The following is a 25,871-nucleotide window of genomic DNA, read 5'->3' on the forward strand; positions in this document are numbered from 1 at the left end:
GTGCCAACCCCATCCCATCAATATACTATAAGTTACAAGAGCTTGCAAGTTGTAGAAAGCAGCTACGATACATGACACATGAAACCATACCTCAATAAAAATTGAACAACCCAGTCTCCTCCAGTTGATTCCTTTTTTAAGAGCTAGGGTTTGTATCATCTCAATCCCTTCTGCTCCAGCCTATGTGTTCATCATCATTGCCACTACCACCATGTCTAAAGTATCCATCTCTATGCACCGATCATCATTCTTTGTGTGGATCCTTCAATCAACATCCCTATGGCTACGATTCCTTTTGAATTCGTCCTCTCTGTCATGGTCTCTTTGTACTTCATACCTTTTCTCATGTCTACCACGACCTCCATAATCTTGTCAATCATGCCCATTGCGACTCCCATCATCAATCTCTTTTGCGAGTTCTACCATGGTGTGATTGCCGTGTTCACTTCCTCTACCATCACCAAATTGACCACTACTTTTGTGTTGTTCCTCTTCTTTCCTTTTGTGTTGCCTCCTTTTCCAGATCTTTGATTCATCAGGGACAACAATCCCGGAGAAAGCTGAATATACCAAGATGGCGCTTTTGATCAAAGTTTTTGATCGCCATGGTGGCACAACGTGGCCGATCACTTTTGGGCCTGTAGCCTCAACGCCTCTTTCTTGCAGATGGACGAGTGCGCCCGTTTTGGAATGGAGTCCTCGCGCACGACACAGGGCCGGGTGCTGCGGGCATATGTTGTTGTCGTTCACGGCGACGCAGGCACAAAAAGCAGGCGCTATTAGTTATGCGTGATAAGGGGTCCGATTTTTGTTAAGATCAATGGCCTAGAACGTGCCAAGTGGCCACTCGCCAGACCTTTATTTACCAACCATTAGCCTACCTTTTCCTGAGCGAGCGACGGCGCACTGCAAGTGTTGCTTACTAGTAAAGCAAACCCTTGATAAGATTTTGAGGGTAGGAGGCTAAATGTACGAGATCCCAAGCACTACAGCCCATCTGTGCTACTCATCAGCTATGGATTTATAGATTGCAACATGCAGCATTCCATGCTCTTCTGCCCTCGCTAACATGGGCATCCTACAACATTAAAGACCTGTCAAGGGACACCATGCTACACACACAACATGCTTCAGAAAACGGGCTTATTTGAGAAGAATTACTCAACAGCTTTAGTTACAATATATGTGCAGTGCGCCCTGAGGAAACCACAAGCATGCATGCATAATAGATTTCCTATGGGATTGCGATGATCGCGCTTGGAAGACTCTTGTACTAAGATGTATATATACTCTGTGGTGCTCTTCCCAACAGCGAAGTCTTCTGGAGAAGCTCCCTTGTTGCAAGATGAGTAAACTTCTTGTCAGCAGCAGAGGACAAGGTAATAACATATCCATGCCACTTTCATTTTCGAACACCTGCACACCCTCAATACCAGAGGTGGGATTTGTTGAAGGCACTTCAATAGATTTAGGAAAAGGGCACTATTCTTTATGATAATAGCTTTGAGGGGAGGCCTGTGCTTCTTTTTCTTTTGCTGATTCCCAACACATACGCACATCAGTCCATTTTTTCTGTTAATTGACATGACATGAGAAAGCTGGCATAAAAATTGTAGAAGCAGAAAAAGCTTCAACTAGACTCATCATAATACCGTCAAGACTTCTAATACTGAGATGTTGCACGGGTGACATGCGAAGATCAAGTAACCATGATGGCAGTTTCACATTCGCACGCAGCGTTGCCATATGGACATTACAGGAAAAATGTAGTTTTGCAGCCGAGTACGGTCATGTCACTCAATTGGTGTTACAATGATAGGTGCTGTATACGAATACTGCTGCTTTCACACCATATAGATATTTTGGTGATACAAAATGTTATCCTGCTTGTTGACAAGCCAAAAGCTTATGAATTCAAAAGAAAGAGACTATCGATGATGCATAACACACCACATGCACTTTTATACTTCAGGAATCCATCTCTTGGGCAAAATTGGGGCTCCTTGATAATTTTGCAGAGCAGAAACTGTACAAATGCGAGTGCACTGCTGCGACCGCACATGCGAACAAATACTTGTTCACCACTCATCTGCATTGTGATGTGAAGAAAATAGCTTCTGCCCGATGCCCCAAGTCTGACAAGGTTTATAAGAATGGTGATTTCAACTATCACATGACAGTACATTGGCAGTTTGAATTCACTGACACGCCCATGAAACTTTTTTCTTTAGTAATATGTGGAAGTGCCTTGTCAGCTTCCACTCCAAAAGGCTCCCTGTCCATTCCGTGGATGGGGGTTGGCTGTTTTGTAATTGTGGGGTTCGGCTTTGAAACTTCCTCTTTCTGCAACTTTGTAGGGAAAGCCTTGGCTTCCTTGTGCCTCACTTTCCAAGTTGCAGATTTTGACACTTTCCCTCTTAAAGAGCTTATAAAAGCTGCATTAGCATTCTGTCCTCTGCTTTGAGGGACCAAGGGTGGAGCTATTTTCATAGCCGCCTCTGCTTCTTTCTCAGTAGCTAGGGATGCCGCTTTATATATTAAGTCATGAACAATCGAGCTGCAGAAAAGAATTGTGTTTGTAGCTTCCTCCAGCGAGAAACTGGATGTTGCGGCTCTCTGTCCAGAGTTTGGGTATGTTTTCAAAGGGGACCCTGCAACAAAGCTCAGAAACTTTAACAGGTGGAAACAACTTCACTTTTTTCACAGAGCTCATCTTATTGTGATACCATGCTTGGCTGTGAAAGCCATTGAATGCCTTTCAAGCAGTCAAGTGGCAGGTCCCAACATATAGGTGACACACACGTTATTCGCCTATTTGATTGACAAAGCAGGTGTTCCTCTGAATTGAACCTTTGCCACCAAAATTTTGTGTGGTGTTGCCTTAGTTGTGTGGTGTTTCCCTAGTTACTTGTATCACCTGTTGAGACTAATGATGACTTGGTGATCAGTGGCATTTTGATGAAAACGTACAGCAGTTGGTGGTTTAGTATTGTTCAGTGTACATGAGCTAGCTGACTTTTAAGCATTACAAAATTGCAGCGGCTGGCAGCAGCCCATTGGCTCATTCTTTTGTTCGACGAGTGTGCCGGCTCCTTGATGTGACATGTATTTCCTTGTTTCAAGCCTCATATTGTTCCCATAGCAGTTTCCCGTTTCCAGTTCTGCTGATTTAGGCCGCCCCCTCCCTTTCCTACCCTTTCCCTTCCCTACTGTGACATTCATTGCACCCTGGTTCACAAAGGGGTAGGTAGGCAGGACCTTCTAGACTCTGGTGTCCCTGAAGCCGTTACTGTACCATGGATACCACAGCCTTTATGTTCTAGCAGAAATTCAAGAACATCATACCCTCATTGTACGTGAGTTCATGCCACTAATAGCCCTGTTTCAGGTCATAACGTCAGTAGGAAACAGGCACTCAGCGTTGTTTTCACAGGTCTCTGAAACCTTGTGCATTAGAGGACAAACAAATGTACACCATTTGTCTCATATGCCGAATTCAGCCTCTAGAAGACATCAATAAAGCTTGCTTTCTTTCTTTACTGACACTTTGATAAATTGTGCAGGGTTTGCCTTAAGGGAGGGATAGCTGATAAATGATAAATTTCCATTTTATTGGCACATATTAGGGACGAATTGCATTATTTGACTTACATGTCATTCATCACTCAACAGCTTGCCTCAGCTAGATTGTCTATGGGTGCGGGCTTTACATTCATAAAAACCTTGAAACACTTTTCTTTTCTCTTCCTATTCAAGAAACCATGTGAGCACATATTTCGATTGCAGGAATTAACAAACATACTGACAATGACATAAGAGAATAAAGAAACCCATACATTGGAAGTAGAGATTCTAAAGCTACATGCAGGCAATGGTTACCTTTTTGATACTGTTGTTTGCCTTTTGTTGTATCTAACAAGTCTTGAGCGGTTGTGCCCTCTAAACCTTCAGCTTCTAGCCCATTCACATTTACAGCTCTATCTTGTACAGCTGTTTGCATGAGGACTGGCTCATAACTGCTATCTTGCTGCAATACATCTGACAGTTGAGGGATATTCTGCAAGGCAGCACTGACTGCTTCATCACTGAAGTTTGAAAGCTCCCCCTCTTGACAAGCTTCAGCAGCCAAAATTCCTTCGATTGAGTTTGCTTCGCCTGGGACCATGCTAAGAGCTGAATCAACAACAGGGCAATGTTCATTGTCTTGAAGTTGCATGTCAGGAACCTCCAATACTGAAAGTAGCCCATCTGCAAGTGCCTTGAAATTTGTAGTTTTCTCTTCATCATCCATAATGGAAGCTTGGACGCATTGATTCTGAGAGACTGTGTTGTTGATCTTCTCCATGTCTCCACCATCCATGTTCATCACAAGACCGGCATTGCCGTATTGGCAGTCTTCCAGTTGCTCTGCACTTGACGCCTTCTCTTCTGTTATACCTACACCTGGAAACTCATCTGAATCAACAGCTATTTCATTTTCATAAAGAGGTTGATTTTCAGGTTTCATGATACTGTAGCAGGTAGGAACCTCAGCTTCTTTGGTTTCTAGTGGGTCAACGCAATATTCTCTGCAACTGGCTAGTACTGCAATTTCAGGCTGGGACACTAGACTGATCTGCATCTCAGAACTTGGGGAGGAAGGAAAGCTGCTTATTTCTCCTTCTGTAGTTTCTTGACAATGAGATGATTCATGGGCTATGGTGGTGGGGCTTTTTGAATGCAAAACTTCTCCTCCTACATGCCATGACACTAGTTTTCCTGCAACAACACTACCAATTGAGGAAGGGCTATTCTCCACTCCTGTTGCTTCCTCGGATAAGGGCACACACATAGCGGGAGAATTCTTCCTGTCCTGTACTACATGGTTTTGTAAAACAATAATAGTCCCATGCTCTTTTTCTGCAAAATTTGCATTCTTCTCAAGAAGAGTAACTTGGACAGACAATTCTACTACTCCATGAGAATTTACGTCGGTAATGTGATTTTCGTGACACGATATGCTTTCATGTCTACAACCATTTGTGATGCTCTCTATGATACAGGGGTTCATTCTCATTTGTTGGCTTCTCTCAGTGCTGTAGCAGTCTTGGGTGCTTCTGTGTCTTTCTGGTGAACAAACAGCCTGCTCAATCCTGGATTCCGTTCTTGCATCGTGGCAATGCTCATCGTTGACTTTGTATAATTTGCTGCAGTGGAAGAGTTCATTATGGACGTCAGTTTCCTTCTGCCCTAGGTGGGATATATGCAGAGTGATTGAATCAGAGTATCCACATGCTGAACTCTTTTGAACATCTTCTTTACTGTCTGTGAGTACCTGATTAGCACTTTCTTGTTGAGTATTACAAAGTCCTTCACCTTCACTGTTCAAATCATCAATAAAGCCGTGAATAACACACTTTAATGAGGGCTTGGACCTGTCGCTATTTTGTTCCTCTTCTTGTGAGTCTACCTCACTGCTGGTCTGAACTCTTTCCCATTCGAGAGTGTTTACATGCAAGGCCGCTTCTGTTTCACACCCATCGATTGTATTATACGCGTTTTCTGAAATTCTTTCCTGTTCATAATGATCCACATGATTATTCAATCTGTTGTAGTCTTCACCTATCACACTGGTCTCATTCAGCACAAGCTTACTCATGACAGGTCCAACAGGTATGCCCTTATCCCATTCACTCTCTACCTCTTCATCACTGCTTTCATTGTCAGGAAATATCTGCACGCCTCTTTCTGAGCTAGCATTGCTACTGGCTGTGATGGAAGGTTCTACAAAAGGATTTGCAGGCCTATGTCTGATGGCCGTGTGCCCATTATTGCAATATGAAGTTGTAGGAGCACTAGACATCAAAGGCCGAAACATATTTTGAGAGGCACGGCGATGATCCTGCAGTCTCGAAGATGTAAGGCATCAGACAAAGTACAAGAAAGATAATGTGAAAGTCTTTATTTACGTGAGGTATATAACAGTTTTTAAAGAGACAGAGTTCCTAGTGTGTGCTTGTTGTTGTGCAATCAAAGCAAAATGGATAGAGAATTAGCATTGATAATGATGCTAGTTGTGCATGTCATCTCATGTGATTATTTGTGATGCTTTCTGCAATATCTTCCAGAACAGAGCAAGAGCATACCACACGCTGCATGGATGGCTCCAGAGACTTTCTTGCTGAAGCAGAGGAGAAGCCAGCTGTTTCTGCAGGGGAATTGCTTAACCTTTTCTGCCGGCTCAGAACGGGACTATATCTGCTACTCACTTCATTATCAAACCTTCCAGAAAATGTTTTGCTTGGCCCTGTTGTAGAGCTTGGGCTTGTAGCACTGAAGTCCAGAAAAGTAGGCTCTATGATATCCATGCCATCATCCGATGAAGAGACCACAGAGCCTCTGCTGCTCCATCGATCCTGACTTGTTGTGGAGCTAGACAGCTTTGATACAGAAGATGAGGAATTGCGCCAGTGCGATGGCCTACTTTCAAGAGCATCAGAGTAGGAGTGCCTTGCTTCTTGATGGTGTCTGGTTTCATGAACACCCATCCTCGGCCTTGCTGTCCCACTTCGTCCATTTGATAGAGGCCTATCTGAAAGAGACGTACGAAGATTTGGAGGAGGCTCATCAGAAAATCCAAGTTCGGGTGCTTGCCACGCTTGCATTTTTGGAGACATTGAGGTCCTTGCCTTTGAAGGAGGGGCATTCCTCTCTGTGGAAGATGACCGTATGCTTGGAGATGTGTTTGTTCGTCGTAACACTGGAGGAGACGACCTTGTTGAAGCTCTGTTCATAATGGTAGATGATCTGCCTAAGGTCTTCACTGGAGTAGTAGGCCTCAAGGTTGGACTTGAACCAACTCTCGAAGGAGAAGGTGCTCGCCTCCTTGAAAATGCCTGACAGCTGCTGGTGGAAGATGCTGTGCTTGGTGGTGTTCGAGGACCAGGACTTCTACGCGACATCCTGTGCAGCTCCGGTGTATTAGATCGCGACAACTGGCAATCAAGGTAGAAACCATTAAGCAAAGCTTGCAAGTTACCCGAGAAGATGGCTAGAAGTTTGGAGCTACTTACTCCGGATCCTTTTGAAGCAGAGTAAGGTTGTGAGACCATACTATGATCCATGTAGGTCTGCAGAGAGTCCTTGTCTAAGGACGGGAAAAGAGGTGTTCCCGGTGGGGTCAAGAGCCTGTCAAATCAGTTTTTCTGGTTAGAATTGAATGCACATTCAAGCAGAGCAGCATGCTTGGATGACGAGAGGAGTAATCTAACATTTCGCGGATATGAAAGATTGCCTCTATTGCTCTAGGAGCAGGACCATGCTGCATTTAGCAGACTACCAAACTCAACATGCGGAGGGATAAATTTCAGCCTTGCTCCTCTGCACACCCCGTGCCTTGTAGATGTGAACACGCTTTCAGAAATGAACATCAAGGTTGTGTCAAAAGGAGAGCATTTTCCTTGTATGACCTAAACTTAATGTGAGTACAATGTGCATCATGTTCCACAGGGGCATTGTAGACGTGCAAGCATGCAATGCTGGCCTTTATCATCGCTGAACCTGGTTTTGCCCAAGACAACGGTTTACATTCGATGTGTGGCAAAATTATCCACACTATTCACTAAGCATGAAAGTGAGTGAGCCTGCTTTCGGCACAATGTCATGATATTAACACTTTGTTTTCGAAGTATAGTGCCCTGCTTGCCATCTTCACATGAGCATCAAAATAATCGTAGAATGAGGAAGAAACTAACCAGTCATAGTCCGTTTTATCTGAGTCGGCTGTTGCTAGAATATCATTTCCTTTCCAAGAAGTAGTTGGTGACGCAGAGATTCGAAAGCCCGTGAGCCCTCCAAGCTTGGTTGCTATTGGATTGCAAAAAAACAGAACAGTTTACTTCTTTCATAGAAGCTCTCTCTCTCTCTCTCTCTCTCTCTCTCTCTCTCTCGCACACACACACACACACACACACACACACACACACACACACATCACCAAGCAAAGCATCAACTAAGCAACATTAGACTCTTATGGAGCTCACATTGCAGATTTGAGTAAGCAAAGCTTGTAATAGAATAACAACATGCACCTAACAGGTATTCATTGAGCAAGAACTACACAGCAACCATCGGTGGAACATTCTATACAAACATTAGAGACAATGTCAAGGCCAACTTACGCAGAGAAGCTTCAATGTCATCAGTAGAAGGATGTAAGAAGTTCTTGTTCTCACGAGTTTGCATATCATGGAACAAAGCAAGTTCCTCATCTTTGCTTCGAGGAGTTATGATTCGGAATCCTTCATTGTTTCTGGTCCATTTCTGCTGCCCTCCTCTGCTGGGGCTGTAGTTCCTCATTTCTTGTGCTTCAACTTAAATTGGATACTCACAAGTGACAGAAAAGTGAAGAAAATCCCGAGTAATGAGAACTCGAATGCACTTGTGTACATGTGACTCTGTTCGCTAAGATGGGCACCTCAATGACATTCATCCCTGGAATGGCAGCTTGATTTCCTGTGTGAAACAATGTGGATCTCTCTATCTAAATGGTACAATAACTCTGCTCTGCTCTTTTGCGTTGGTAAACTCCGATGAAAAGAGATTGAGAATTGTGCCACAGCAAAGAGTTCTTCTCCACAGATGAATGCATTACCATCGAGGGTAGAAAATCAGGCCTCTTTCAAAGATAAGGCTAAGGAGTTGCTGCCTAGTTCATGCTCTTGTATGCACCGGCCATGTACTTGTGCGGTCTCTGGGGAAGGTAAGTTCAGCAGAGAATGTACCAAATTTAGAACTCAAGTTGTGTGTCTTCATTGAGAGTTTCACTTTTAAGAATGGCCGCCTCCTGTTCAGATGCGTCTGCTAGCTCACAATTCTGCACACCTGAATAAGCATAGCTACCTGCAAGCAGATTGCTCCGGTTTGCCATTTCTCGCTGCAGAGTCGATTTGCCAGATTTTCAATTGCAGAGCTTTCTGTTGAACAACATTCTTAACAGCCAGCTTCATAGACTACAAGTTGATGTCGCACAACTCTTACACACTGCATTTGCTCAATTGTTGCACCACTATGGCTCCAGGGGTAAGCTGCCCATGTGCTATACAGAGCTCTCCCTCACTCTCTCTCTCTCTCTCACACACACACCACGGTCCACCAATACTGATAGTTGCTAGGTTATAGGCCAGAGCTGGGATGCTGCCTGCTGGGTATGTAATGAGCAGTCAATCTTTTGCAGTCCTCTCTCTCTCTCTCTCTCTCTCTCTCTAGGTGTGTGTGTGCATGTGTAGCTTCTCTTCTAATTCTGCATAGGCTCGTGGCAATGATCTGGCCTGCATAAAGTAACGTGGATAAGAGAGCATCAATCACATAGTAAGTTAAAGATATGCCTAAATTTGCGCTGAGAAGCTTAGCTTGTAAGAGCAGACATCAAATCAAGAGAAAAGGTACTAATCTGACTACTTGGTGAAGGGGGGCAATCAAGCAAGGCAAAAAGCTGGAGAAAGCAGGCATAGAGTGCAGAGGAAGCTGTTATAGAAGGTGGTTACTGTGTGTTAAGAGAGAGAGAGAGAGAGAGAGAGAGAGAGAGAGTGAATGTGGCAGGGTGGCACCCAACTGAGAAAGAGAAAGGGGGTACTGCCGAAGAGAATCACCCACCTCCTCCACAAGCCAGACAAGCTTCCATGGCGGGTCACTTACAAGGAAAGCATGTGCGGCAAAGAGCTCGCTTCCTCTGTCCGAGGCTCCACAGAGAGAGAGAGACAGAGAGTCTAGAGATTGTGTGTGGTCTTCCTACAGTTATTTGACAAAAAGCCTTAACTGGATGTGGGTGCATGGTAACCCCCCAGTTTGCATTTCCTAGACAAAAAGCATAGGCATACGTGGGTGTGCTTACGTGAGAAGGGTGATGGCAGTTTTTTCCTACTAAAAGCTATCTGCTTTTTCTTGGAGTCCACATGGCAAGCAAACTGGGGTTTCCCAGATCCTATGTCAACTTAAGAATCAAGATGAGTGTGTGTGTGTGTGTGTGTGTGTGAGAGAGAGAGAGAGAGAGAGAGAGAGAGAGGAAATGAAATGTTATATTAACGTCTTCAAGAGGCTGAAGTGACGGACCAAAAAAGTTACAATTGGTAAATTTGACACAATGTCTCTGTACGTAAAATATAAAGAGCTGAAAAAATTAGAGCCGAAACGAAATAGGCGGGGAGGGGTGATGGGGTGAGGGGTGATATAATGCGTTTGCTAATGAATACAAATCAAATCATCAGAGGTAGGCGGGTTAAGCTAAGATGAGAACCCTCATCGATTGATGTCGAATCTCATCAATATCCTCCATGGTCAATACTCTGATTGGTCGTCTCGCATGTCTAGCTAGGATCATCTGGATCCTCTACTGCCACTCCTGTCGATGATGTGAGGCCCCCCGTGGTCGTGGGCGCTTGGATTTTCCTAGCTCAATGGCTCGATCAATCTGCAAACCTCTGGTGTGGGCGAGATCTGAGATATGTTGTGATGACTACTCCCCTCGCTATCCTTTGGTTGGTGTGAAGAAGTCTGTGATCTATCTCTAAGATTGGCTCTCCCGTGATGTCCTCAACAAGCTCTCTCTATGTCTACACAACTCTAGTAGAAACAATCCAAGACATATCTGATCCTCGTATCTCATGACTCTAGAAATGGTCCAAAACCCTCTCGGAATAGATAATGGAAGCGGCCTCAAATCTCATAGTACATCGGGCAGTGACATGTGTAGTGTAGCTCTGTCTCTATCTCTAAGCGACACAAATGACATATCCTAGCCTTTGCTGGTACCCCTCGAAAAGTCGACCATTCTCAAGCTGATGTGAGGATGTGCACATCTGTCTAATAGCACACTGTATCCCATGAGATAAGTGTGTATCATGTATGCAAGCCTAGTCACAAAGCCGTCCTTTGTGAGTTGGAGAAGTGCTCTCTATAGAAAGCCATTGTCATGCCCAACTCCTGTGTCGGTTGTATCCACGTGCTCCTGGTATATAGCTGAATCAGACCCTAATGTATGATCTCTGTCTGTGTGAGAGATAGGGAGGGTGCATCCAAGGAGTACTAGAACGGAGGCAATCTATCCATGCTAAGACCATGAAGTCATTGGCCCATACCAACCTGCTGTGTCACCTTGCAGTGCTAGCTGTCGGGATGGCTCCAAGGATAGTCGAGCGTATATGTCTCTCGGGAGGTCCCATACATTGTGTATAAAGGATACTGATCTAGCCAATGACTCAACCACGAGGGGTGGGTGGCTAGCTTGGCTCGAACAATCTCATGTGGCACTGAGGCCTTAACCCGAATCATCTGAGAGATCATAGAGACCAGAGGCCTCTCCACACGTCTCCATCCATCTGTGCTACCAAATTTGCCATGGTGGTCAACTGAGGGTCCCCATATCTGAACTTCGTAAAGAATACTTGAAGCCACTGGAGGCTCTCGTGAGTCTGATATCTGTTGCTCTCCTCAATGTAAACATCGGTCCCAAGATGACTACTCCAAGATAGGTGTATGCATCTGTGTACTCCACAGTCACCTAGCCATACGTAAATGTGGATGATGACCTCCTGACCCACTGTGATATGGTGTTGAAAACCATAACCTTGGTTTTCCCAAGGTTGACAGACAATCCACTATCATGAGCAAATGTGTGCAAAGCATCCAAATGATGATGCATCCCCTTCAGAGAGTCGGAAATCAACACAATAAGATCATCGTATAACAACATTGTCCCTGCTAGCTGAGCACCTCTGTCTCCCTCTCTCTCTACGTAGTCTAAAAACTCATCCACATACGTCCCAAAAAGAGTCGAAGATAGGGGGCAACCTTGCTTCACCCCAATAGTGGAGTGGACTATGTCATACATACCCTCAATAATGCATACCCGCCAACCACTGTCCTATATAAAGTCAAGATCCCCCACATCATTTATGTGGCCCAATGTCCTGTAGTTAGTATATAAGTTTGGCTCTCAACACTGTGTCAAAAGCTTTGCGGAAATCCACAAAGCTATAGTAGATCCTCTTGCCATGGTGTCTACCCTCCTCAATCATAGCTCTAAGTGTCAAAATCTGGTCAAGAGTGGAGAAACCTCTTCTGAATCCTGCCTGCTCTGATACTCGTATTTTCTCTCTGCCCATTTACTCAACTCCTTCTCAAGAATAGATACATACAGCCTAGCCAGGGTGTGACCAACCATGACGGTGCGGTGATTTTCAGGAATCATGGGATCGCCTGACTTGAAAATGGGCACAATCGTGAACATGCTCCAAGTCTCAGGTAAACCCTCGTACATGGATGGATTAAATATCATATCAAGAAGCTCTGCAAGCATATCTCTGCCATGGATGAAGTGCTCTGCTACCAGACCTTCATGATCATGTGCCCTCCTAGTCTTCATCCCGTCAATGGCTTTCCTTACTCTCTCAGCAAATGAAGAAAATACAGGTCTCAGGAAAAGTCTCTGGTAGTCTAGCAAAGGTGATTGCCTTGATGTTGTGTAGAGAGATATGGCATATTCCCCCCATGTCTCTGTGGAGGTGATGGTTGGTGGTGGTGAATGTTCATGTAATAGTCTCGGAATAGTCTCTAGCCTCGTCCGAGTCCTGACTCATAAACAACTTATATAGATCCCGCTCTAGCTGAGATATATAAGACCTCTTCTTTTGTCGCACTAGCTGATGAAATACATTCCGTGACTGTCTATGTGTGGTAATACCCATGATCACCTCCCTCTGTAATTTGATCCCCGTCTCTCTACACTCCTCATCATACCAGCTGTTTTGGGGCATGGTCCCATTTTGTCTCCGTGTAGGTTGACTGTGGGGATATGCCTCTGATTCTGCATCATGCAGCGTCTCTATCAGTATCTGAGTGAGCTCATCTAGTGGTCGTCCTGGCTCATGAGTGCATAGATGCCTCTAAATATCATCCATGTACATGACATTCGTCGCCCTCACGAAGGTATATCGAGTGTGTGCGGAGACCTCTCCTAGTGGAGCTGTGCTGAAATGGAACGTGAGGGTGAAAGACAAGATAGCATGATCAATTGCTACTCCAACTGGCCTAATGTCCACTACGAAATCCTGAAAGGATGGAATGAGACATGGCTGGAGCATAACATAATCCATTGTGCTAGCCCCATGTCGGTGTGGAAAACATGTGAAACCTCCCAATGTAGGAAATATCTGTAGGCCATTCAAAATGGACAATCCATGTGCAGTCCCCATATCTATCAAATATCTGTCATACTCAGTGTGCTCCTGATCCTGTGATAGTATGGATAAGCCCATCTTTGTACCATCAAGATCCCTAAGCATCTCCTTTTAAGTATCATAGAATATTGTCTGATAATGGGCAGTCCTAGCATTGAAGTCCCCCAGTATGATAATGTCACCATCCCTGGAAAACTCCCATATGTCATCATCCACGATAGAAAAGTGGGATTGTCCTCTAGGTGGTGCATATACTGACGTACTAGGAGAGAGAGAGAGAGAGAGAGAGAGAGAGAGAGAGAGAGAGAGAGAGAGAGAGAGAGAGAGAGAGAGAGAGAGAGAGAGAGAGAGAGAGAGAGAGAGAGAGAGAGAGAGAGAGCACATGCACTATGTGCGTTCAAATCATTTGACAAACTGCATGTGCATTCACATCGTTTGACACACTGAACGCTCTCCTCGTGAACGGAATGTTGCCCTCAAGAAATGTTTGATGTTTGTAAAGACATTGACACATAGGCATCTTTTGCAGTCAAGCCTACAGAGAGGCGTCGGCCAATTGATTATCTTTCCACTTCTGTGAAGGAAGATGTTCACATCGTACGAAGTGCAAGAGGGGCTTGGCTCTCGGTCCTAGCAATTTGAAAATGATCACCACAAAGAGAACGATTGGTGTACCGATTTCACTTTTTGAGTGGTTAGAATAAACAAAGTGCATGTGCGGATAGTGAAAGGGTGCTTTGTGTGGGGCCCAAGTTAGAAGTTCAAACACCAAGAGTTGCAACTTATAAGATAGGGCATGTCCCCAAGGGGCAACTTCCGGTATCGAGATTTCTTTTAGCCACCGCTAATACCGACACAATCAAACATCTTGATTGGTGTGATGGGAGGTAGACATCCGAGAGAGAGAGAGAGAGAGAGAGAGAGAGAGAGAGAGAGAGAGAGAGAGAGAGAGAGAGAGAGAGAGAGATGTAGTGCACACATGAGAAGTTGTTATCAATTGGTGTTGAACAATTGCTTCTTTTCACACATGAGCGGTGGTTGATAGCTAACCGTTCCATCACACTGTTGTATGTTAACAACACTATTTCAAAGCAACAACGACCATAAGATAGAGAAAGAATCCTTCAATTGTATGGGGACAATCCCACGAGGTAAATCTAATCCCAACAACAGAACTTGAATTGGACCTCGTACTTAGGAGAGAAAAGGCTCGAAGCACCCCTTGTATTTTGGGGCGCCTTCTTATTCAGGATCACTATTCTCCAAGCAAATGTGAAGGCCTCCCAAAAAAAAAAAAAATCCTAAATTAAAGGTTTTTGGGGTAAAGACAGCATGTGCCTTGCCCCAAGACGGATGTCTAGTATTCGTTGCCCACTGACCTCACTTATTCTTTATATACATAGAAGAATAAGGAGTGAGTGTTTCTTCTTGCCACTCTGTTCCACCCCACTCTGTGCTCTCTCTCTCTCTCTCTCTCTCTCCCACACACACACAGACAGAAACGCACTGTATTCGTGTATCTCTTCAACTGGTATCAAAGCATATGATAATGGTTGGGAGCATGGCAGTGTCGAGAGCTTCAAGGAAATAACTTACTTGCTCTCGATAGTGGAGAGATCAAGAAAGCTTGGAAGCTTTGTGAGAACGCAATGGGATCTTGTGAGCTCAATTGAGAGTGATGTCTGCTCTTGTGGAAGCTCAGAAAAAAATATGGAAGATAGTGTGTAGGTGAAGGTGTTGCCCTGAAACTGTGTGTGCGCAACACCACTAGTTTTTTAATCGTTTTTCTTCTTGTAGAATGTAGATCTATAAACTTTGTCCTCAGAACCCCTCCGTTACTACATGGTGTACAACTTTGCAGAAGAAACTCTTTGCAAATTCCTCACTGTTTTGTTGATATTCAAAAGTGCATTATACTCGCATACTTTGCAAAACAGAAAACCTGAAATTTCATATATACTCTCAGTTTGAGATGAGGTTTTTTGGTAGATTTGGGTAACAAAACACGAAGCTGTTTACACACCCTCTCAGTGGTTCCTTAAGAGATGTGGTTCTAGCATTTCTCACCATAGTTCATCACCATTGTAATGGAAATGGCCTATGAACTTTGAGAATAGCGTAATTAAGAGCATTAGTGTGAGCATTTTTGTGAGATTACTTTGAGAACATAGAGGGTGAACTTAATTGATGGTAGCAACATGAACATAGTACTTAATCAACTTGGCATGAACGATACTTTTGCAAGAGAAAGAGTATTAAAGAACATGGCAATAGTTGAGGATTTACTTGGAGCCGGTCCTCCCTCCAAAAGGCATTTGTATTATAGATTCTCCCATCAATAGAGACTTGTTACAATACAATCTTTGTGTTCCTTGTGACCTTGGTGATGCTATGAAGATGGAAATATTCTTGCATCCCGAGCATAACGTAAACTTTGTAGAAAGCATTAACTATCCCAAGCCTCAGTCCCAAGGCCTCAAACACCTTCAGGGGTGGAGAGAGTTAGTGGGGAATGAGGGTAGGGAAGAGGAGGAAGAATCATTCATAGGAGAAAGAAATAGTTCCTTACTTATCATTACTCTTCTTGCTTAGCATAGCATAATAGTATAGTAATGAAGATGAAGAAGATGGCAAGCTTAAGCATTGAAGCATGGCTCTTGGTTGGATTTCCAGTCCATAGCCAAGAGTGTTGGTGTAGGCTCTCCCTTCTCAAAAAGCTTGGAGAAGGAGATGGAGCTCTTGCACTTTTCACTCCACACAATGAGAGAATGTGTGTGTGTGTGTGTGTGTGTGTGTGTGTGGGAGAGTATACCCCCTTCTCATGCTTGGTCCACCTCTCTCTCTCTCTCTCTCTCTCTCTTATTATTTAATTATTTCATTTGGACATGTTTCCTTTTTTTCCTCTTTGAGGGAAAGAACGTAATTATTTATTTTTATGTATCTAAATTCTCATTGGACCCCTTTAAAACCTATCCAACAGCTCAAGCACATCATGAGGGCCACATGTGGAGGATCATTTGAACATGTGTCTTCTTTTATGCTTATTAAGTCATTTGGTTTGAATTGAATACTTCAAGCACTTAGTCAATCAAGCATGGAAACGTTGATGCCTCTTGAGAGTTTATCTTTGAATTGAACACTTGAAGAACCTTAGTCATTTAAGCATGTGAAAAGCACCTCAAGCTTTTGGTCACTAGCTCCCACTAACACTAAGAAAGCTGACAAGCACCTCATGCTTGGGTAGGATTCCCACCTCAAGGTCAGCTCTAGCTTGCCTAAGATCAAATTAGCACTAACTTTTGGATGTCTTTAATGAAGATAACCCTAAGGTTTTTAAGCTCCATTAGGTAGCATTGCTCTTTAACAGACCATCTCTCATTTGGACCCTTTAACCTTGGCCCCGTCTTGAGAAAGATCCATAAGCACATGTCTATATTCTAACCCTTGTTCGCGTTTATTCTCCCACATTAAATGACCAGTTTAATCTAAGAAAATCATTTGGGTTGGTTAGATATTAGATTTTATGACACCATACACTTTGTTGCATATGAGTTATTCACTGATATGACATCCATCATGTGACAGCTTGGAGTCAACATTGACGGATGATGAGAGACAACGGTCTCATAGTCGCGATATAGGCGATGGTGGCATTGTGGTCACACATAGCAAATTAGGAATCGTTGTTTCAGATGTATGAGATAGTGTGATCGAGATCTATGTGAGATGCAAATATGGTTTTGACACATCTAGAAAGACTTTCTATGCTAGTGACGATGATGTCCCGCTTACCTCTAGCATTCCTCCTGCTTACCTCTCTTTGAGAGGTGGTACTTCTCCCCCTTTATTGTTAGATGAGGAGGCAATTTTCCACATCACATTACATCGTGAGTGGTTTAGCATTTTCTCTAGTAAGAGCTTTAGTCATATACACTTGGTGGATGGTTCGGCATTTGACATTGCAAGTGCTAGAGATGTTTGCTTGTCATTACCTGGTGGTGCATCATATATACTACGATATGTGCGATTTTTTCCTCAGCTGAGAGAGTTTGATCTCAGTGGGACAATTAGAAGTTTGTGGGTGGGGTGCCAGATACTACTTAGAGAGTAGTCTTTCTAGATGCATTACAGATTACTAGGTGTTCCAGGGGACGCCTCAGTGGCTTGGTGTATCGTATGCATGTATCTGAGGTACGAGAAGGCATAGCCTCGATTGTGTTGTTGGTATGCATTGCACGAGAGACGAGACATGTCTCCTTCGCTAGTGAGCTCTAGCATGCTCATCACGAGACAAAGCATGTAGTTGTGCAAGACATGTCAATAGACTTTGTAGAGACAGAGGTAGAGCGGCAGCACTCTAGTGAGACACATCAAGTGTCATCAAAGTTTGTGCATACAGAGGTAGAGAAGGTTTAATCCCTACAGACACAAACAGAGATGACATATATGGAGTTCTTTGATATGCTCATGCTAAAGGCTGATGAGTTGATGCCAGGATTCATAGTTTTGCCTATGGATGACAGGGATGTAGCCATCCTAGTGTCGACGACGACACATCCATATGTAATGAGTAGTCCTCATAGTGCAAAGTATACACATAGCGTTAAGGAGGCTAGCACAGTCAAGTTTGCACAAATTTTGTCAGCGTTCGGGCGTCTCATGTTTGACTTGTTAATGTCGAGGGCTGGATTAGCAGCTACAGTGGGAGCTTTTTTTTTGCAGGGATTGTGAGTTGTACGATGACTGATACTAGCATGATGCATTGTGGAGCTATACAGACCATACAGAGATGTCTGCAAGATTTACATGTAGGCCCTACCATGGATATGTATGTTTGCTTATCACTAGAACCAATCCGGCTTCATGTAGATCTAGTGAGTGAGCCAATTGGCTTAGGTTGAGAGTGTCTCTCACCTATTTTCTTGTACATACTACTAGTTTAGCCAGTAGGACCTATATATCGACACCTTCACCTTTAAGGGGGAGGTTATTGGGGTAAAGGCGGCATGTGTCTTGCCCCAAGACTGACATCCAGTGTCCATTGACCTCACTAACCCACTCACTTATTCTTTATATACATAGACAAATAAGGAGTGAGTGTGCTGCTTACCACTTTGCTTCACCTCACTCTGTGTTCTCTCTCTCTCTCTCTCTCTCTCTCTCTCTCTCTCTCTCTCTCTCTCCCCCGCTCACATGCACCGCATTCGTGGATCAAAGGTTGGAGGAACAAACGTTCTACATGCAAGAAATGCTTCTGAGCAGTAAGTCGTCACAAGATAGTCACTAGGTGGTTCCTATGTCATGAGCTATAGTAAGAAAGTAAAACAAATTTGCAAGGAAATTAAGTCTACAGATGCAAAAGATTAGAGGCTTTGGAATCAGCAATGGGGAACCAAGCCCAAGAGGAAATCACTAATCTTTGTCAAGCCCTGTCTGTAGCTGAAAGGAATGACCTCAATAGGATTTTTTTTTTTTGAAAAGCTGGTTGATTTTTAAAGTTGACAGCCTACCTTAGAAATGTTTAAGCTCCTCAAAAAGAAGAAAGGAAAGGACATTATCCCAAATCTTTGCTTGGAGGATGGAGTCTACTCAACCACAAGAGAATATAGCCTTTATCCATCAACACCTCAGCAATATTTTTGCCACCCCACTGTTCCAATTAGCCGCCAACAAGAATGAGGCTCAACATGAAATCTCCAGATATAGAAAAAGACAAGTCCTTCCCTCTCTAGCTCAACAACTTGATTCTCCTTTTTATTTGCCAGTGATCCGGTCAACCATCAAGGCTCTAAAAAAAGGGAAAATCCTTGGTTATGATGGTTTGCCAACCGAATTCTTCCACATGTTTAGCGATCTACTAGCACCTAAAATTCTACTCATATGGAATGAGTCATTGCACCATGAGGCTCTTCTAGAGTTTATCAACACAAGTGTAATTAATTAATTCCCAAAAAAGGGGAGTGGGATGTCATTAGTAATTGGAGGCCCATTACTCTCCTCTCCTACTCATCTTAGACCCCATTCTTGCTCTTTGGGAGGGTATCAAACATGCTAAAGACACCAACCAGAACTTCCTTTTTATCAAAGTAGATTTTGATAAGGCCTATGATCGAATTGAATGGGACTGCATCCTTCATTCTTTAAGAGATATGGGCTTCAGACAAGGTTTGATAAGAGCCATCCTTACTCTTCTTAGAAATGCTAACTCTTGGATTTGTGTGAATGGTGAGCTCTCTCAAACTATCAACCTTGTCCGCTCCATAAGACAAGGTTGCCCATTGGCTCCACTATTATTTTCTATAGTCACTGAAGACCTCACCAGCTTTGTTCATGACATAATTTGTCATAAAATATAATATTCACCTATCCCAAATGATTTTCTCATACTAAACTGATCCTTTAATATGGGAAGATAGAAGGGAACAAGGGTTTGAATATGGATATGTGATGCTAGACCTATCTTAGCAAGGGGCTAGGAGGAGGGATGGTTATCTCTCAATAGGGGTCCAAATGGAGAGAGGTCTACCAAAGAGAAATGTGCACTTAAAAGAGATTTTAAATACCATTGTTTAAGCTTCATTAAAACCTCCAAAGGTTAGTGTGAAAAGCCTTTAGGTCTAGGACCAAAAGGGGTGACTATTGCTTATGGTAGGTATTATAAACCTTTGACTATGTTCATGAAGTGGATGCAATTGTCCAAGTGGACACTCCCACTTGCATGGGGCAAGCCCTCTTTGTAGGGGATGAGAACACACACACACACACACACACACACACACACACACACACACACACACACACACACACACACACACACACACACACACACACACACACACACACTACAAGAGCTTCCCTTTTTCACATAAGGCATATAGAACACATGTCAGGGTCCTAGACAGGTTGCCCCCCAATGAAGCATAAATCCTATTTGATGGCCTATGGCAAGGACCAATGAGAATTAAGCTTGAGTAAATTGAGCTTTAACTTTTTAGAAAAGCTTATTAAAAGAACCAATGAGAAATGAGACCCTCCTAGACAGTCTACCAAGGGGTCCATTGAGATTTAAGCAGCCCATAAGCTAGCTTAATTCCTGTTGGCCAGTTGATTTAGAGGTCCAATAATAATTTAGCTTCTTTTAAATAATTATCTAAGCTCTCTCTAAAGGGGAAATAAGGACACTTTTCACAAGGCTACACACATTGCTTGTAATCTCTCATTGGCTAAGCCTTGGCATGGATCAATAGGATGCAAGCATGAGTATTTGCGAGAGGGGGGGGGGGTTGATCAAGGCAAAAGGAGGCACTCATTTTTGGCATACTTAACCACACACACTCACACAACTCATGTGTTGAGCAAGAACTCCATTAGGCTTCTCCAAGCTTGAGAAGTAGAGAGCCTACACCAATACCTCTTGCCTATGGAATGAAAATCCAAGCAAGAGTAAAGCTTCAATGGCATGCTCATCTTCTCTACCATCTTCATTACTATGCTAACCTAATCTCTAAGAGTAATCTATGTTAAGGAGAATACTTCTTTCTTGTATGGTACATCTTCTTCCTCTTCACTTTCCTCACTCCCTCTTCACCTTTGAAGGTGTTTGAGGTCTTGGGATTGAGGACGGAACAAGTTTATGGCTTGAAGGGCTTGGTGTTGTCAGAATTTCATTCTGAGGTCATCTCGGCCATCGTTCGGCTTCGACAAAGGTCTAGGCAGGCCATTTTCGACTACGTGGTCTTGACGGGTGTAGATCCGACTCTGCAAATTTGGGGTTTTCGGCCTACGACTGCAGGTGCTGAGGATATCGACACTCCCAGAGTGTTGATTTGTGGCTGTCTACACATCGAAGGACGGCTCACAGTTCTTGGAGGCGTGTCACATACGACACGGGCGCATCTACACACAGACTGTAGGCGACATCCACTAGTTCATCAGGTAGCTTGTGTTTGCTGCTTGATATTCCAGATTTCATCCTGACATTGCAGGTACTTCCACATGGGATGTATTGTCAGAGATGATGTATGTCTGTTGAGGGTTTGCTGGCTGTGAGTCACGCAGCAAACAACCGCCGCAGCGGTTATAGCATACAGTGGGAAATTTGTGGATGTATGACTTTGTGGGAAGTCTATGTACTGTCAGATTTACTGCAGCCTTTGTTGAGGGTCGAGTGAGGTTTTATTGAGCTGGGGGATTCTCGAATGTTGAGATCCTTTCGGTGATACAGGTCTTGGAGCGATCGCTCGGGCACCCTTAGATAGGCAGCTAGGATGTATTGACTGTGAGTTAGACAATTGGGATTGCATCTTTGCTTTACTGCCGTTGAGGCATTGTCGCAGTCTATGCTTATAGGACAGTGACAGGACAATGAGAGACAGTACAAATGCAGGACAGGTTTACCCGCAGCTTACAGTGTCAGAGAGACAATGTTTTTTGAGCTGTTTTTTAGTACACCAGAGCCATTTTACAAAGGAGACTCTGCCAAAATTTCTGCAGAATCTGAAGCTTTCTTGGTTCATTTGACAGGTTGATATTGGTTCAGAGGTCAGTTTACAGGGGAAACTCTGCCGAATTTTTCCCAGGAAAGTAAACTACAGTGAAGCGTAGCTATGGATGGATCACAGGACACTGCTGTTTACAATATCAAGAAGCTGGATGGAACCAATTTCCCATTGTGGAAGAAGCAGATTTGGCACGTGTTGGTACAATTGGCACGTTCTACCATTATGCTGACTTTGGCAGAAAGCGTTTACTTCAATGTAGCAGACGAGATGTCGGCTTATCAAGCATGGTTAAAGCTGAGTGATCTTTATGAGAAGCAGAGTGCAGCTTCACATGTATACTGGCTTAAGAATCTTGTTGACTTGAAGATGAAAGAAGGGACACCTATGTCCAATCATCTAAATGAATTCAACACAATCTATAGTCAGCTGACAGCTCAAGGTGTCAAGTTTGATGAACCTGTTAGAGCTATGTTCTTGTTGATCACATTGCCAGAAAGTTGGGACACTTTTCGCACAACTTTGAGTAATTCTGCACCTCCAGATGGTTTGAACATAGCAGGTGTAGAAGGAAGTCTGCTTACTGAAGAAACCGATGGAAAGACAATGGACAAAGGCAAAGGAACAGCCTTAGTTGTCAGGGGAAGGACCAAAGAAAAGTACAAAGGTGGAAAGAGGAATCAGTCTCGTAGCAAGTCCCGCAGTGCTAAAGGCAAGAGTGACATAGAATGCTACCATTGTGGCAAGAAGGGTCACATGAAAAGAGACTGCAGAGAATGGAAAGCAGAAAAAGGCAAAGAGAAAGCTGAAGACCATGGTGAGTCCTCAGTGAAGATTCAAGAAATAAATGTGACAAACACTGTTGCAGAGGATGACAGTCTAGTGTCAGGAGACATCTACTTCTTCAAGAATACAATGGACTCAGCTCTTCTTACAGCATCTGATGGAAATGTACTGAGTGACTGGATTATAGACTCAGGAGCATCACTTCATGTGTCTCCAAACAAGGAGTGGTTTACTTCTTATGTGACCACTAAAGATCATGTTCGGCTAGGCAATGGGTAGACATGTGAGATCTTAGGTGTTGGAGATGTTCAATTGAAGTTTCAGAATGGCTCTTCTTTCACACTGAAGAATGTGAGACATGTTCCCGCAATTACAAAGAGCTTGATCAGCACAGGTTTACTTGATGATGTTGGCTACGTCACCACTTTTGGACAGAACATGTGGAAGATATCCGAGAGTTCTATGACAGTAGCACATGGAGTAAAGTCTGGAGGACTTTACATGATTTATGTATCAAATGTCTCTAAAAATGTAATCAATGTAACCGAGCAGCTGAACGTTTCTTTGTGGCATAGCCGGTTAGGACATATGTCCAAGAAGGGAATGGAAATCTTGTCTCGTTCTGGTTATTTGCCTGGCTTTTCATTTAATGATTTTGGATTCTGTGAACATTGTCTGTATGGTAAGCAAACACAGCAGCCACATAAGCATAGAAGCAGTAGAAGAGATACACAGTTGGGACTTGTTCATGGTGATTTGTGTGGACCTATGCCTAACCTATCTCTAGGGGGAGCTTCTTACTTTATGACATTTATAGATGATTACTTGAGGAAAGTATGGGTTTACTTTCTCAAGCACAAGGATGAAGTGTTTAGTGTTTTCGAAACGTTTGTGACACTTGTGGAGAATCAGAGTGGCAAGAAGCTTAAATGCTTACGCACTGACAATGGTGGAGAGTATGTTTCAAAGGCCTTTCAGGACTTTTGTGAGTCAAAAGGTATAAAACGTGAACTTACTGCTCCTTACAATCCTCCTCAAAATGGTGTTGCTGAGAGGATGAATAGGACCATACAAGAGAAGGTCAGAAGTATGTTGTCTAATGCACAACTGCCAAATGGGTTTTGGGTTGAAGCTGTATCAACAGCTGTTCATCTTGTAAATAGATCTCCTAGCAAGGTTTTGCAGAAGGATTCAATGCCAGAGATGGTATGGTCAGGCAAAATGCCCCCATACAAGCATCTCAGAGTCTTTGGCTGTGAGGCATATACTCACGTTCCAAAGGAATTTAGGAACAAACTTGAGCCAAAGAGTAGAAAGTGCATCTTTCTAGGCTATGGTAATTCTGGTGAGATGGGGTACAGACTTTGGGATCCCGAATCCAGAAAGGTTGTCCGCAACAATGATGTTCACTTTAATGAATCCAAATATCATTCTAAACCAGAGAGGGTTGAGGAGATTAGAAGAGTTGTCTTCCAAGAAGATGGACCTGCACGTGCAAGACAAAATGTCAGGGCTCAAGAGGAGCAAGGACAGGATAGAGTGGAACCACAGGTTGTGGCTGAGCCTGAGCCACCTATTGTGCGTAGATCTGGACGTGTCACGCGACCTCCTGATAGGTTTGTTCCATCTATGAACTATGTCATGTTGACTGATTGCAATGAGCCTTCATGTTACAAGGAAGCAGTGCAAATGAAGGACTCCGAGAATTGGCAATTGGCCATGCAGTCAGAGCTGACAGCTCTGCATAAAAACAAGACATGGAAGCTAGTTAAATTACCACAGGGCAAAAAGGCACTACCTTGTAAATGGGTTTACAGGTATAAGATCACCACTCATGATAGTCAGCCAAAGTACAAAGCAAGGCTTGTTGCCAAGGGCTTTAAGAAAGAACAAGGCATTGACTTTGATGAAGTCTTCTCTCCGGTGGTCAAGATGACTACATTGAGATGCTTTCTTGCATTGGTTGCCATATTAGATTGGGTGTTGCACCAAATGGATGTCAAGACAGCGTTCTTGCATGGTGATTTATATGTGGAAATTTACATGCAGCAACCAGAAGGGTTTGTTGAGAAAGGCAAGGAAGATTGGGTATGCCAGTTGTTAAAGAGTTTTTATGGCTTAAAACAATCACCGAGGGCATGGTACCATAAATTCCACAAGTTTATGCTTTCTCAAGGCTACAAACGTAGTGAGTTCGATCACTGTCTATATACAAAGAAGGCTAAGGATGGTAGTTGGCTGATCCTTATTTTGTATGTGGATGACATGTTGATTGTGGCAAGCACTTGGAAGAAATTTCAGCTTTAAAGTCAAAGATGGCAAAATCGTTTGACATGAAAGACATGGGTGAGGCAAGTCATATACTTGGTATGCGCATTGAGAGAGACAGATCAAAGAAGTTGATTTGGTTATCTCAAACAGAGTATATTGACAAGGTTTTGCAACATTTCAATATGGAGAAGGGAAAGGCACTGAGTCTTCCATTGCCACCATATGTGAAACTTAGCAAACAAGATTGTCCTGTGTCTGAGGAAGAACATGCTGAAATGGATAAGATTCCATATGCGTCTGCAGTGGGTAGTTTGATGTATGCAATGATTGCTACTCGCCCAGACATTGCATTTGCAGTGGGAGTAGTAAGTCGATACATGTCAAACCCAGGCAAGAAACATTGGGAGGCAGTGAAAGGAATATTGAGATACCTGAAAGCTACAAAGAGTATGCGTATATGCTATGGGAGTCAGGAGCTAAGTGTAAAGGGTTTTACAGACTCAGATTATGCAGGTGACTTAGACAACCGAAGGTCTACGTCAGGGTATGTCTTTACATTGGCTGGTGGAGCAGTATCATGGCGTTCTAGATTACAAGATTGTGTTACTCAGTCTACTACAGAGGCTGAATATGTTGCAGCATCAGAGGCATGCAAAGAATTAATTTGGCTTAATCGACTAGTAACAGATTTAGGAATCAAAGAAGAGATGCCTGTGTTATATTATGATAGTCAAAGTGCTATACAAATTGCTCGCAATCCAGTTTATCACTCAAAGACAAAGCATGTGGATGTGAAGTATCATTTCATCAGGGAAATGCTCGAGGATAAGCAACTTCAGCTTGTCAAAGTTCACACCACAGAAAATCCTGCTGATCTACTTACAAAAGGACTTCCCTCAGAGAGCTTTGCGCATTTTCGCAAGCAGTTAGGTGTAGGGTAGTACATCACTTCTCTACATCTCTTGTATATTAGCTTGTATAGTAGCTTCTCTCACATTTAAAGTACCACATTGGACTTTAAGTGGGAGGTTGTTGGGGTATAAAGCCCAATGTGGTCGCCCAGGTAAGTGGGCGGGCCGCCAGGTATGTACACATATTCTTT

General features: G+C 43.4%; 1 protein-coding gene across 3 annotated transcripts; it reads right to left on the reverse strand.

Annotated features, from left to right (window-relative positions):
- Positions 1 to 1,623: 1,623 nt before the first annotated feature.
- LOC147454038 (uncharacterized) lies at positions 1,624 to 9,781 on the reverse strand. 3 transcript variants are annotated; one of them, XM_086516044.1, is made up of 7 exons: positions 9,634 to 9,781; positions 8,160 to 9,308; positions 7,734 to 7,845; positions 7,053 to 7,167; positions 6,126 to 6,974; positions 3,880 to 5,881; positions 1,624 to 2,651 (listed from the first exon to the last, which is right to left on the reverse strand). In XM_086516044.1, the coding sequence occupies exons 2-7, from the start codon at positions 8,335 to 8,337 to the stop codon at positions 2,170 to 2,172; spliced, it is 3,738 nt and encodes a 1,245-aa protein (XP_086372170.1). In that variant the 5' UTR covers positions 8,338 to 9,308; positions 9,634 to 9,781; the 3' UTR covers positions 1,624 to 2,169. The 3 variants fall into 3 exon arrangements, with proteins under 3 accessions (XP_086372170.1, XP_086372171.1, XP_086372172.1); XM_086516045.1 differs by lacking the exons at positions 7,734 to 7,845; positions 8,160 to 9,308; positions 9,634 to 9,781 and having other exon boundaries at positions 6,126 to 6,942; positions 7,053 to 7,173; XM_086516046.1 differs by lacking the exons at positions 7,734 to 7,845; positions 8,160 to 9,308; positions 9,634 to 9,781 and having other exon boundaries at positions 6,126 to 6,942; positions 7,019 to 7,156.
- Between the last annotated feature and the right edge of the window lie 16,090 nt (positions 9,782 to 25,871).

Source organism: Adiantum capillus-veneris, chromosome 7 (assembly GCF_014529385.1).
Source record: "Adiantum capillus-veneris isolate H3 chromosome 7, ASM1452938v2, whole genome shotgun sequence".
In the NCBI taxonomy this organism is placed as follows: Eukaryota; Viridiplantae; Streptophyta; class Polypodiopsida; order Polypodiales; family Pteridaceae; genus Adiantum; species Adiantum capillus-veneris.

Excerpts from the sequence above, each read along its gene's own strand:
- LOC147454038 (XM_086516044.1), bottom strand. The coding sequence starts at position 8,337 with ATGAGGAACTACAGCCCCAGCAGAGGAGGGCAGCAGAAATGGACCAGA. Across the intron at positions 7,168-7,733 it reads GATAAAACGGACTATGACTG|GCTCTTGACCCCACCGGGAA; the intron begins GTTAGTTTCTTC and ends CTGATTTGACAG. Across the intron at positions 6,975-7,052 it reads CTGCTTCAAAAGGATCCGGA|TTGTCGCGATCTAATACACC; the intron begins GTAAGTAGCTCC and ends CTTGATTGCCAG.